At 52.3% G+C, this 14,473-nt stretch overlaps 2 protein-coding genes across 2 annotated transcripts; one reads left to right on the forward strand and one right to left on the reverse strand.

Annotated features, from left to right (window-relative positions):
• Positions 1-3,423: 3,423 nt before the first annotated feature.
• AAFC00_004609 (uncharacterized protein) lies at positions 3,424-4,736 on the forward strand (the record flags this gene model as incomplete). The annotated part of the gene is made up of 3 exons (XM_069344278.1): positions 3,424-3,651; positions 3,715-3,838; positions 3,895-4,736. 3 exons carry the CDS (start codon positions 3,424-3,426, stop codon positions 4,734-4,736), a joined length of 1,194 nt encoding a protein of 397 aa, XP_069196697.1.
• A 6,664-nt stretch (positions 4,737-11,400) lies between these two features.
• Positions 11,401-13,509, reverse strand: AAFC00_004610 (uncharacterized protein; the record flags this gene model as incomplete). The annotated part of the gene is made up of 2 exons (XM_069344280.1): positions 11,401-13,259; positions 13,314-13,509. The coding sequence occupies 2 exons, from the start codon at positions 13,507-13,509 to the stop codon at positions 11,401-11,403; spliced, it is 2,055 nt and encodes a 684-aa protein (XP_069196698.1).
• Positions 13,510-14,473: the final 964 nt, after the last annotated feature.

The following is a 14,473-nucleotide window of genomic DNA, read 5'->3' on the forward strand; positions in this document are numbered from 1 at the left end:
TGTCGTTCATGTGTTATGTTTACATATTGAAGGGGTGCGCAGCAGTACACCAAGCGCTTAAACGTGCATGCATCAGCCTGCTTCGGGGAAGCGTGTCGTTGAAAATTTCTTTATGTGTCTTAATATGTAGATGCCTAGACGGGCGATCCACTGTGGAGAGGGAGATCAAGGACTTGTGGATATACAAAGAATATGACAAGTGGAGCCGCCGAGTGGATCGGTACTTTATTGTACAGTACCTGATCTCCCATGGATCGTGTAATTTACGCCTACAGCTACTGGCCAACGCATACAGGGCGTTCCAACCGCACTTTGACGCTGGCTTTTGGTTGTCTACGCAGGCCGCATTTGTAGATGGCTCGAACATATGCCTGTCCTGTGTAGATATCGGATTTCACCAAAACAAATAGCTGTGCGAGCAAGAATTATTGGGTCGATTTGGGTTTTGCCACTTCGGTAAGTTGCGGCTTTCCGCCGATTCCAGTGCACAGTGGTTAGACCTTGAAGGGTGACCTGGGTTTCAGGCTAAGTCGACGGAAGGCGAAGTTGTGCAACACAACCTGGCACGTGTATACGTAGTTCGGACGCTAGGGTAGGCACTCGGGAGCGGTAGATTCCAAACCAGAGTCCCTGTCGTCAACATAGCAAGGATTCGACAAAGAGCTGGCTTTAAATGTAAATGCTAGGGAGTGAAAAGCAGAAATGCGTATCGTCGTAAGAAAGAAGGGTATCAAGTTGCGCCGTGGGCTCCCTAATGACAAATGAAAAGACCCGTCCCTCACTGTCACCACTCTCCTGTGTCGGTTGACTGCCGAGTCAGGCTTCGACTTTTCCCTCCCCTGGAGTATTTCAGATGTAGATAATGGTTCTACCATTTAGATACAGAATCGGCTCCTGCATCTTCCCAGTCATCACAATCGCCAGCCTCAGGCATGCCGTTCGATCGGTCGTCTTCGATCTCGAACTTGGTCCCTAATGCCGCTTGTCCCTGCTTAATGAGATCCTGCAGCTGCCTGCTCATCTTGCGAATACTTTTGTCGGTATCTTTATCCTCTCTGTTCCTCTTGGCGAGGATTTTCTGTGCTTGTGAGCTCAGGGGAGACTGATCATGTAAGACCTTGCGATTCGTGATCAGAGGAGATCTAGCGGATGCACTGGAAACTCGTCGGTCTTGAGCGTGCTGTGATGAGATAGGAGAAACATTCATATGATCGGAATTGAGTTGAGTATGAAATGGCGAACCAGTGTAAGCGATGTTTGACGAAGCTGCGCGTCGAGACGTGGGAATCAGTGAACGTCTACAGCTCGCTCGTGACGTGGGCAGCCGAGGAGCGGCTAACAGGGGGTTCGATATCTTGCGCGTGGTCAATCTCGGACTACTTTCACGAGTATGCAGATTGTTCTCAACGACAACCCAGTCACCGGCAGTCTCGGTATGTAGTCGTTTGTTGGGTTGCGAGGTGCACTCCCGGTCAGGATTATGCGAAGATCTCCGCTCGTGTGGAAACTGACCGGGTATGGGGGTTGAAGACCTAAAGTACCCGTCCCAATCATGATCTAGATCCAATTCAGTCGGGCTGGCAAAGTCATAGCCTATGCCTTTCCCCGCGTGGAAACCACGAAAAGCACTTTCCCGACAAAAGCTCACGATTTTGCCTGCCATGGACGTCGCTAAATTCAAGACGAAACCTCCCCAGCTTGAGTTTGGTGCTTCAGTGTTGTATGCACTGTCATTCAACCTGGCGTGCCCATTACGCTCACGCGCCAGTGGTCCAGTCAAAGCATCGAGGTGGAAAGATGTGGATCCCGCCCCTGCCTCGCCTTCGTCCCAGTCAGTGCGAAACTTGAAATCCAAAGATTCATATTTCTCGTAGTAAGAAGTAGCAGCAAGGGTCGGAGTGTCGAAGCCATTCGCAAGCGTGTATGTCGGGTTAGCCAAAGGTGCGGGACTTGGGCCATCCGCTGTTCCCATTTTGACATCAATGCTCTGTCCATGTACCGCAGCGGTCCCATGCGCGTTTGGCAATCTGAACTTGGTACTTGAGTCTGTCCTTGCTTCTCTGTGAGTAACGGGCAACTGATTGCGCTTCGAAGCGAAGTTTGAACTAAGATAAGCGCTGGCTGGGGTGAGTGGCGGTCGAAAGACATTATTGTGCAGCACCCGGTGGTCTCCGTTCTGCACTTCCTGCGGAGTGGCGAAGGTAAAAGGCATATGCCGGGTGGCGGAGGGGGTCTCCATCGCAAAGCGTCTGGACCAGGTCTACTGTATCTCGGGGATAGGTGTAGATAGATGTTTGGAACGTCGTGGATAGGTTCGCTACATGTACGGCAAGGAAGACAAGCTGCTCGTGCTGCTCACTCCGCGGCTACAAATGGAATGCGGGGGTGTGGTTGCCTTGTAGGGATCTCGCTCATGCTATGATAGAGGCATTGCGACAAAAGATTGACCAGACATGGTCATGCTGCCACAATTGAGCAATTACTGCCAGGTCGTGAGATCTGACAGAACACAGTGTGATTGTACTACTACAGTAATTCTATGGAGACTTGGAGATTGCTCCAGGAGACCTTCAGCCTGGCGTTGGCCGGCCAACTCTTGGGTACCGAGGTAGTTTCGAGATCATCCAATCAGATAAGAGAAGATCGTCATCTGCCACTGCGTCTCGTCAAGCTTTAAACTTCTAGAACATTTCGATGAGATGTGGAATGTGTTTCACGTTTCAATTCTTTTCGAGGGCGGAGAGACGGCAAGGTGTCATGGTCAACTAGCTCAACAGTGTTCGAGTTCTGCTCTGCCAGACAAGTCTTTACGTGGCTAGGTGCCTTTCGGGGTTAGTCTCGGTCTATATTGACTCGCAATCGGATCAATGGGATTCTCCACGCACACCTGGTCAGTCCAGATCTGCAGACCACACTATGCCTAAGGTGAGAGTTGTGACACTCGCATTCAGTTGAGGCCATGTTCTATTGTACCGTGTGAAGAGCAAAAAGTCTGAGTTCACAAGCAATGGACCATGAAATGCTGTACTACGTTGCTTATGTACAGCCCATCCCAACATGTTGTATCCATAATGAATTCACCATTTCTCTTCCATTGGTGAGCTTTCGGCAAGTGTTTCCCCATTGTCTTGCCAGCTCAGAAAACAGTGCACCTGTCACCAAAGCTACAGATCTACTGTATATCAATCGGATTGGGCTAGGTGATCTGGGAGCATGATGTTATCAAAGGCGCGATTTCGGAGCATTGTCGAATTTGCCGAAGCTCAACGCAAGACGTCGGTTTAGTCCATCTCGGTGGCTGACTCAACCCCCGCACTGCTGCTCCATAGCGTCCGTCCGTGGTCAGCAGAATATTTCATTGATCACTCTGGACTCGTTTATGTTCTTGCTTCTGTCCCGACATCAATCCCTCAACCAGCGAACATGTCGTCCAAACATGCAGTGCGCTCGCTGCTCACCAATGCGTCACTGCGATCATTCAGTACCGTTGTCGATGACCGGCTAGCAATGGCCGCGTCGGCAACCCCTCTGTCCCGCTCAACCAATGTTCTACATACTGCTCTCAATGCCACAGCTCCCCGTCACAATTGGACGCGAGATGAGATCCGCGAAGTCTACAACACGCCGCTCATGGAGCTTGCACACCAATCTGTACGCTTGTCTGACTGATGTCGACGGCGGCTTGATCCAAGACTGACCCGTTGCTACTGTCAGGGCGTCTTGCATCGACGATTTCACTCTCCATCTGCCGTACAGATGTGTACCCTTATGAACATCAAGACTGGAGGTTGCTCTGAGGATTGTTCTTACTGCTCCCAGTCGTCTCGGCACAACACTGGTATACACTCAATGTCGCCTGCCCAACCGCATGCTTGTCTCTTACCGGATATCTAGGTCTCAAGGCTACGAAGATGTCTTCCGTCGACTCGGTCCTCGAAGCTGCCAGGATAGCAAAGAACAACGGCAGCACGCGCTTCTGTATGGGAGCCGCTTGGCGCGATATGCGAGGCAGGAAGTCAGGCCTGAAGAACGTCAAAGCCATGGTCGAGGGCGTACGCGCCATGGAGATGGAAGTCTGTGTGACCCTGGGAATGATCGACCAAGCCCAAGCCGAGGAACTTGCCAGCGCTGGCTTGACCGCGTACAACCATAACATCGACACTTCCCGCGAGCACTACCCTTCGGTCATCACCACCCGTACCTACGACGAGCGCTTGCAGACTTTGTCCAACGTTCGCAACGCTGGCATCAATGTATGCTCTGGTGGTATTCTTGGACTCGGCGAAAAGCCAGAAGACCACGTGGGTCTCATTCACACCGTCGGCACCATGCCATCTCATCCCGAATCCTTCCCTGTCAACGCTTTGGTACCCATCAAGGGAACGCCCCTCGGAGATGATCCCACGCGTAAGCGCATCAGCTTCGACGCCATCCTGCGTACCATCGCCACGGCACGTGTCGTCATGCCTGCAACAATCATCAGAATCGCTGCTGGTAGAACTACAATGAGCGAGGCAGAGCAGATCCTCTGCTTTTCCGCCGGCGCAAACGCCATCTTCACTGGTGAGAAGATGCTGACCACCGAATGCAACGGCTGGGACGAGGACAAGGCCATGTTCGAGAAGTACGGACTCGTGCCCATGAAGAGCTTTGAGAGAGGAGGTCTCCGGGAAGCTCCAGACTACTTCACGGAGATGCAAGCCACCATGAAAAAGGACCTTGCGGCATCGGCGTAGATCATTCACTCATGGTGAAATCCCCATAAACTACTCCAGCTACGATCAGTAAAGGGACCACGAAATGAAACAAATGTCAAATGATGCATCGTTGCCAAGTACCGGGAAATGATGAGTAGGTAGACTAAGGCAAGACGTACTGGTAGTCCTCTCCATTCTCTGATTCCACTCTGTGCTGCATATCTAGCTGCAAGCGAAGCCCGTATCTTGCAGGGTTCAATCACCGGCCAAGACGGAACAGATGTGATGAAACGCCCGACCTCTGGTCCACCAATGCGACCAGAACGATGGCATCTGACAACTCATCAAGATCAAAAGCTAGCTGCGGTAGATGAGTCATGGGACTTTCTTGTAAAGAATATCTAAAAAGTTGCACACAATGACAAATAAGCCCCTTTCTCCTGGTAGTCATGCAAGGATAACATACTACATGAGAGCACGTGCAGCCCTTATCCGAGTTGGATGCTCGAAATCGGCGGTCGACGTTTATAGTTCTGCAATGTGAACAGGATGAATCGCAAAGGGTCACGAATTGACACGCGTGATAGGTGTAAAGACAGATCTGGTCGCGTTGTTCGATGTGAACAACGTCAAATAACGTAAGGGTGAAGCTCCTCATTGAAAACTACCTTACCTTGTACTCGCTTAGTCGGGGTATGTGTTGACGAGAGAAGAGCCCCGCATCGCATTCATTGGGCCCCGTCCTATCCTAAGCTGCTTTACCCCACCAAGACTTCTTTCCCAAGTACAGTACAAGTATAACGTGATATCGAGAAGTGAGGTACCTCACTGCTCCACAGATACAGCTTGTATTCGATCCACCTAGGAAGGTGTGGCGTTGTTTCACTGCGACGTTGGCTGCTTGTTCTGTCGTTTCCTCTCAAAAGGCAATCTGTGACGGAACGGCCCACACAGCTTGCGCCTCATCTACTGTACCTTACTGTTCCATGTACCCTGTACCCTATAGCTGTTCTTTTGCTCGTAGTGGCGCCCCGCGGGGAGTCTACGAACGTTGCATCCGCTTCTTACGAACACTTGCTCTGCTCGTTAGCAAATCCCAAAGTTGCCGTTGGTCGCATCAGGTGTCGTCTCGATGCTGCGCGTATCCATATGGTCGGATTCTCTGTACTTGGCAAAGCTATGGTATTACCAATATCAAACGCCGCAATTCATGTTTCGGGTTATCGTGAGAAGTCTTGATGTTCTTGAAGCCGGAGGTCTCGAGCCAAGTCTGCAGCACTAGACGTTTCGTGGTCCGCTAGATATCGACCATTCTGGGAGGACACCAAAACCACCACTAGTCAAAATTGGGACAATCGAATTGCAAGAATGACGATCTATTCGGAAGAGTCGAGTCCTGGACTCGACAAGCAGACTGGCACTAAGTGGAGTACTCACGCGATCATACAAGCGCAAACAAGAGAACGGTTGACTACTAAGGTTTTGTCTTTTTGCACAGTGGGTGACAGTAGAGGAGCAAGACCAAGGTAAGCATTCTTGCGACGCGACTATGGCTGTCCTGACCGCCAGGACAAACGACGCCACGACTACCTATATGCAATTTGCGCGGAGGCATGACAGAATGGCGTCAGGGATATGTCATATACTGACTTGGAATCCAAGCGAGCAAAGGCCCTCGTGACCATCTGAGTAGTTTATGAGCCCAATGAGCATTTCCGCAGTCCGCGCAATTACAGACAGAATTGCCTCGGATCACTGTCCTTTGATGACGGGAGTGTCGGTGATAAGGTTGGATTAAACTGCACACGCACAGACTATGGATGGAGGGATTGCGCTAAGGCGCGCATCGGAATAAGCCTCCCCCAGCTTTAATTTCTACCATGAACAGCGCCGAGCAGTTGCATGGGTCGAACGAACATAGATGCATTCTTAAGGGGCTGTACGAAATGTTTTGCCTCTTGACATGGGTGGCGACTGCATCGGCACCGTCTCGATTGATTGTAACAGGTCGTTCAATGGAATTACTGAGGATCGCACATACGACAAAGACAAAAGCAATGCAATGGACTAAAATACCGTGATGTATACCTCCGTACCATTGAGCGGAGGAGAAACGCTGGAGAAGCCCCCCCCCGCATCGGTTAGTCGTATCCCCATGGAGTGCAGATCCGCCTAAGAGAACCACTGTGGATCTTACATGTAGCGAGCATCTTGGCAGTTTGAGTTCATATAAAAAAAAAGTGTACAAGCACGGCACTGTGCCTGGCTTGTGGATGCCCTGCATACACCGAGCATTGCTCCCCCGCCCCGACGTCGATGATACCTCGACGATCTGACTGATGAGAGCTGCCTTGTCTCGTACCCGGGCCCTCATCCAGGGCGATGGATGATGATAGGCATGCAGCCTGCCTCGCTGCATGCGGAGACGAAGGACGGATGAGCTCATCCTGCCGGTGCGTTTGTACCATCTGACTTTGTGTGATGGGAAGGACCATGATTACCCCGCGCAGCAAGGCGGATAAATCGTCCGCTGGGGAAAGTGAAGTGAGGTAGGTTACAAAAAAAAAGTTGTGGAGCCAAACCGAGCACCTATAAATTGAGAGTTATACCGCAACCTTCCCGATTGTGTAGCTACGCGCGATTTCTTCCTCCAGCTTGAAGTCCTCCGAAAATATAGCTATTGGGAGATATGAGTTCAATTCGCAGTCTAGCTCTCCTGCTTAGAGCTGCTGCATTCACGCAGGCCCAAGTAAGCCCTCCAGGATCCCCTGTACGTCATTGCATATGTCTTCTATGTCGTACAAAGAGTGTGGTCCACTAACGAGACATTGCAGTTCCCGGAAACAACTTATCCCAATGCCACTGTCGCGTATGCGGTTGCCGGCGCTCAATTCAACCAAACATCGCCCCCATTCTACCCCTCACCCTGGGGCGAGGGTACGGGAGACTGGGCGGCAGCATATGCAAAGGCAAAGACATTCGTCGCTGGATTGACTCTGACCGAGAAGGTCAATCTCACCACTGGTAAGTGCTTATCATCGAAGCACCAGAACAAGACCATTTACTAACACTAAGACAGGTGTTGGGTACGAACCATTGAAGATGTTGCAGCGTCATTCACTGATCTATGAATAGCTGGGAAGGCGAGAAGTGTGTCGGCAACAATGGCGAGATTCCGCGTCTCGGCTTCAAGTCTTTGTGCATGCAGGACTCTCCACTCGGCGTTCGAGACAGTAAGTTTCACTTTGAAGGCTGCAGCGTAAACAGAGCCATTGACTGACGAGTAATAGCCGATTTCGTGTCTGGCTTTTCTGCCGGCGTGACAATCGCTGCAACATGGGACCGCAAGCTTTTCTACGAACGTGGCCACGACATGGGCACTGAACACAAGTTGAAGGGTGTTGATGTTCAACTGGGACCTGTAGTCGGCCCATTGGGCAGACATCCAGAAGGTGGAAGAAACTGGGAAGGTTGGTCTTTTCTGGCTTCCATTGCTGATTCTCGGTACTAACGAGATGACATGTAGGCTTCAGTCCTGACCCAGTCTTGTCTGGCATCGCGGTCGCCGAGACCATCAAGGGTATTCAAGATGCTGGTGTCATGGCTTGTACCAAGCACTACATTCTGAATGAGCAAGAACACTACCGCCAAGGAGGTTTGTGATTCTTGGACGTTCTATCGATCAAGGCCGTTGCTGACCACTTCAGGTTCTAATTTGAGCGACGCCATTAGCTCAAACATTGACGATGTAACCATGCATGAGCTATACCTCTGGCCATTCGCCGATGCAGTAAGAGCAGGCACCGCTTCAGTAAGTAGCTATTCTCGACGCGTTCTGGACAACAATACTCATCAAGATCAGGTGATGTGCAGTTACAACCAGATCAACAACAGCTATGCTTGCCAGAATTCGGAGGTACTCAACAAACTTCTCAAATCAGAACTTGGCTTCCAAGGATTTGTCATGAGTGATTGGGCAGCTCAGCACTCTGGTGTCAGCTCGGCTCTAGCAGGTCTTGATATGACCATGCCTGGTGATGCCGCATTCGACAGCGGCACGTCCTTCTGGGTTAGTATGATAATGTCTCGCATTCATGCATTTACTAATCGAGGTTTATATCAGGGATCGAACCTGACTATTGCAGTGTTGAACGGCACGGTTCCTCAGTGGAGGTGAGTATCCCGAGACGGTTCTGGTAGCGAAAAAGAGAGTTCGGGAGCTGACCTTCTCTAGACTGGACGACATGTGTGTTCGTATCGTCGCCGCCTGGTACTACGTCGACCGTGAGAACAACCAAGTTGAGAACGCCCCAACCTTTTCTTCTTGGACAATCAACACCTATGGCTACCAGCACTTTTACGCTGAAGAAGACTGGACGGTAGTGAACTACCATGTCAATGCTCAAGAGGATCACGCAGCTGGTATCAGAGAGGTAGCTGCCAAGGGAACAGTTCTACTCAAGAACAGCGGTGCACTTCCCCTGTCCGGCAAAGAAAAATTGACAGGAGTCTTTGGTGAAGATGCCGGTGACAATGTGCTTGGCCCTAATGGATGCGCCGATCGTGGCTGTGGTGAGTTTGAATGAAAAACCGGGTTGACAGCACAGCTCTGACGTTTTGCAGATAACGGTACCCTTGCAATGGGTTGGGGTTCAGGCACTGCCAACTTCCCTTACCTTGTCACTCCGCTCACCGCCATACAAAACGAAATCCGCTCGAACGGCGGATCCATTGAGAACGTTCTCGACAATTGGGCATACAGCCAGATTGATACACTTGCTCAGCGCGTGGAAGATGTCGAGGGTGTTGCCATTGTCTTTGTCAACGCAGACGCTGGTGAAGGGTACATTATTGTGGATGGCAACGAGGGTGACAGGAACAATCTTACACTGTGGCAGAATGGAGACAAGCTCATCGAGAACGTCACTGCACTGTGCAGCAATGTCATCGTCGTGATGCACACGGTCGGTCCGGTGCTCGTCGATGCATGGTATGATAACCCAAATGTCACTGCAATCCTCTGGGCAGGTATTCCCGGACAAGAGAGTGGCAACGCCATTGCCGATATCTTGTATGGACGCGTCAGCCCATCTGGCAAGTTGCCTTTTACTTTCGGCAGATACAGAGGCGAATATGGAAGCGACGTCCTCTACACGCCCAACAATGGTTTAGCCCCTCCTCAAGACGACTTTACCAATGGCGTCTTCATCGACTACAAGGTGTTCGATCGCCTCAATGTGAACCCGATCTACGAGTTTGGCTACGGTCTCTCCTACACAAACTTCAGCTACTCTAACTTGCAGGTGACCGCCAACACGGCAGCACCTCCATACACCCCAGCAAGCGGTCTCACAAGCCCGGCTCCCACTTATGGAAGTGTTAGCGATGACCTTTCCGAGTACGAATTTCCCGCCGGCTTCCATCAGGTGCCCTTCTATATCTACCCTTATTTGAACGCCAGCACTCTCGCTGGTGCATCTCAAGATCCCGAATACGGCATCAACCACACATTCCCCGCCGGCGGCTACGATAGCTCTGCTCAACCCATCCTGCCAGCAGGCGGCGCACCAGGCGGCAACCCACGTCTCTACGACGTTCTGTTCACCGTGACATCCACAGTCACAAACACCGGCAACGTTCTAGGCGAGGAAGTCCCTCAGCTCTACGTGTCCCTCGGGGGGCCCAACGACCCCGTCGTCGCGCTGCGTCAATTCGACAAATTCTCCATTGCGCCCGGCGCATCCGCCGTCTTCACCGCAGACATCACAAGACGAGACTTGAGCAACTGGGACACGCTCGCTCAGGATTGGTTCATCAGTACATACCCCAAGACCGTCCACGTCGGGTCTTCGTCGAGGAAGCTACCGCTCAGTGCTCCCTTGCCCATCGCCGGATCTTCTGGTGCTGTCGGCGGCGGTGGCGGCGGCGCTAGCGGTGCTGCTTCTTCGTCGTTGCCTGCTGCTACCGCTGGCAGCAACTCGACCTATGTCGCCCCGACCGCCCCTCCCGCTACTTCTTCTCTGCTGACCTCTGCCACGTCTGCTGGCTCGTTGTCGTCGTCGTCGTCGTCGTCTGTCCCGACTGAACACAACAAGCATTCTACGTATGGCGGGCCTGGAGGCTCGTGGGCGAGTTACTACGGTGGTGGTGGCGGCCACAGCTATACCAAGACTTGGTAGTGCCTTGTTGTCTATTTGACGATGGAATCTTGAACAGGGAGAAGGGCATTGGTTTCTTTACATTCGTTCATTTCCATCAGACCAGGTAGTGTCGGATGATCTATTTCGATGAGCACGACTCGATGACGACAAGGAGGATGTTGATCATCGATGATGACTTGATGATTGTTGACGAAGATGACGAGAAGAAAGGGAAACAGGTATCTGCAAAGGGCCACCACCAGAAGCAAAGACTGCGAGGCGAGTGCATGGGAAAGAGAGGAAGAAAGCGTCTGTCTGTACTTCTATCTCGGGAGGACAACGATTGCGTACACTCTTATCTACCTAGCTAGCTAGGACTAAGTAGATGGAACGAGGCTGTACCGAAGACGAAAGACCGAGTTCCCGAGAGCGAGATGACGAAGTGCTGTTTCTATTGTTTTCTGCGTTGGTGATGATGTCTTTCTTGTTTAGATGAGACCGGAAGACCAGACTAGATTACAGAGTGAGAGAAAAAGGAAAAGACAGAACCAGAAGAGAAGAGCCTAAGCGTCCAGCTTCCTCTTCTTACCCCTTCTCTTCCTACTACTCTTCTCCTCCTTAGCCCCCTCACCACCATTCCTCCTCTCTCCGTGCCGCTCGCCCTGCTGCCTCTCACCCAGCCCCTCGTCCCCACCCTTATCGGCCAAAAACTCCTTGAAACCTCCTGTGAACCCCTCCTCGTCGCCAAAAGTCTCCTTCCTCCACTGTCTCAGCCGGGCCTTCTTGCCCAACTTCTTCTTGTCGCGCCGTTTCTTCTCCTCGTCTCTGAACGCCGCCATCTTCTTGAGCCCGGCGAATTGGTTCAGCGCCGAGTCGTCTGCGAACAGGATGTCGCGCGGCGTCAGGCCGAATGCGTCCGGGCTGGTCGCGCGGTAGCGGAAGCCCGTCGTGGGTTCGGTGTTGTCGGGGTTGGCGGATGTGGTGGTTGATGAGGGTAGGGGAAGGGAGTTGGATAGGTCCTTGTCTACCAGCTCTTCGATTGCTAGGCGCTCTTTGCGCGCGATGCGTTTTGCGTCTGCGCGCGCTTTGATGCGGTCTTTTTGGAGAGCGGCTTGGTTCTGCTTGTTGTTGATGAGGAGGGGGTCGAGGTCCATTTCGTCGTCATCGTCTTCGGCGTCGTTGTCTGAGCCTGAGGCGTGCGCGTCGTTATCGTCGTCGCTTAGTGTCAGGGCGGCTGGCTTGGTGGCTGCGTCGTCTTCAAAGTCTGGTAGAATGTCTTTGATGTCAATGTCGTCGTCCCAGATCGGTTTCTTGGCCTTTTTGGATTTGCTGGATGGTGCCTCTGCTTCGTCGTCGTCGTCGTCGTCGTCGTCGTCGTCTTCGGCGAAGCGAGTGTCCTTTTCTGCGTAGTAGCCGTCGCCGAATCGGGACTGCATCTCGCGCTCCCAGCGGTCGTCGTCCCAGTCGTCTTCGAGCACGCTGCGCCACTGCTCGAGATCGAGAGCTTGGCCCTTGAGGCCTGCTGCGTCCTTGATCTTCTTGACCTTCTCCTCGACCTCGTCGATCTTGAGCTTGCGCAGACGAGCCTTGTCTTGCTCTCGCTCTTTCTTCTCGGCTTCTTTCTTTTCTCGCTCCTTCTCGCGCTGCTTCTTCCTGCCGCTGACGTCGTCGCGTCGCACGCTGTACTTGGCGACGTCACGACCGTACGTCATGAGCTTCTCGTTGCTCGCCTTGGGGTCTTCGAAGCGGAGGTTGTAGGCGTGCTCGAACTGCTCGGCGCGCGTCTCGTCTTCGGAATCGTCCGACTCGAGGGCTCGGAAACGTGAGGTCTGGTCGTCTTTGGGCACCCAGGCGCGGGCGGCCATGAAATTTGAGAGAAAAGTCTCCGGATCGCGATCGGCGGATTCGACGTCGACGGTGGTGATGTTTGCTCGACGCGCGGCGTTCACGTTGTCGTCGGCGGAGCGCATGTTTATGTGGGCGCCGTCGTTCTTGCGCATGAGGAAGTCGTCTTCGCCATCTTCGCCGTCCTCGGCCGTGGCTGTGTGCATCTGGCTGACGAGGTTTTGTTTGAGGTCTTCCTGCTCTTGAGCGTACGTCTTGGGCCGAGCATCTTCGTCGTCGTCGTCGTCGTCGTCCGCACCGATGTTGCCGTTGATCAGGTTCTGTCTGTGGTAGTCCTTGAGGTACATGGGCTTCTCCTTCTTGGTGTCGTCGTCTTTGGCGACAGCGTCGGCGTCAAAGGGAGTGTAGAAGGTGACGTTTGGATCGTAGACGCGAGGGTCTTTCTTCTTGATGGCATTGAGGGTGGCGAAGATTTCGTTGTCGAGGTCAGCAGTGGCGAGTTCGGCGGCATCGTCTTCTTCTTCCGAGGTGGAATCGTCGTCGTCGTCGTCGAGGCCGTTCTTGAACTTCTCTTCCACTGTGAGCGGGTCAGTGTTTCTGTCTTTTTGTCAAGAAGAGAAAAGAAACGCACATCTCTGCTTCTCCTCGCGCTTCTTGTTGTATTCGAATCGCTTGGCGTATTCTTCGTTGATGTTGAAGGAATCCTGCAGGGCGACTCCGTTCCGTCCATCGTCGTCTTCGTCCTCGTCGTCGGAGAGGAATTTTGCTCGCTTTGCAGGCGGCTCCTCCGAGGTGGGCGCTGCGTGCTTTTTGGATTTGCGAGGCATTTTGGAGCCTGTCAGAGAGATGGTGATGCGATGAAAGTCGACGAGCAGAGAAAAAGAGCTGCAGAATTATTTTGTCGGATTAAATTATTATCGCACCTGCCGTTTCCAGGGTCCGATATGGGGAGACGGCGATTGATTCCATACCTCCGTTGCGTATTTCTCATCATACATTACTTCTTTACTTGCTGTATACTCTAGTACGCCCATCATGAATCAGGCACCACAGTACAAAGTTTCGCCATCACCATATCCTGTATCCAGAGTCTACCTAATTGTGACTCTTGATGAGGGCCTTCTGACGACAGCCGACAGTAGTACCTGGAACAGTTCTCTCTCTTGTGAACGGCCCGACGTTATTGCTGCTGCACCCTCGCCCGTTTCCAGAACCAAACACCACATGGCTGGGACTTGTACCTTATTCTATAGTGACAATCCCAGACTACGATGATCAGTCTCACTTGCTGTCAATAGAAAGAGCCTCGTGATGCTGTACGGGCCACAGTAGATGGTCGACGCACGTCGAGCCTGCCCGGTCATCAGATGTGTATATCTTGAGGTGGGAAAAGTCCCTGCGCACCAACTCCGCATCAGAAGCGACCTCTCGGCAGTCGGTGGCGCGGGCGTGACGCAGCCTGTGTGTATGGCGATATCTTGGTATGAACGACAACCTCATAATAATCATTCAGCAAAGTGATCAAAAGGGAGTCGTGTCTTTGTATGTACAATATTGCAGCGCATATCTCTCGAACCACAGCTCAAGCAACAAGCATCGAGCTCTGAAGGTACCTTGCCGGTAGTAAAGACAGACACACAACAATCCCTCCTCGTCATCTCCTCTCCTGCCTCCCTTCCTTGGAGTGAACCGTGCCTCGCTCGCCCTGGATCTGCGACGCGACGCAATAAAGCAATAATACTTGTACATTACTGCCTTGCTCTGCAGTGTCTCACCACTCCTTGTGTATAT

Source organism: Neodothiora populina (assembly GCF_041146345.1).
Source record: "Neodothiora populina strain CPC 39397 chromosome Unknown canker_contig_3, whole genome shotgun sequence".
Lineage (NCBI taxonomy): Eukaryota > Fungi > Ascomycota > Dothideomycetes > Dothideales > Dothioraceae > Neodothiora > Neodothiora populina.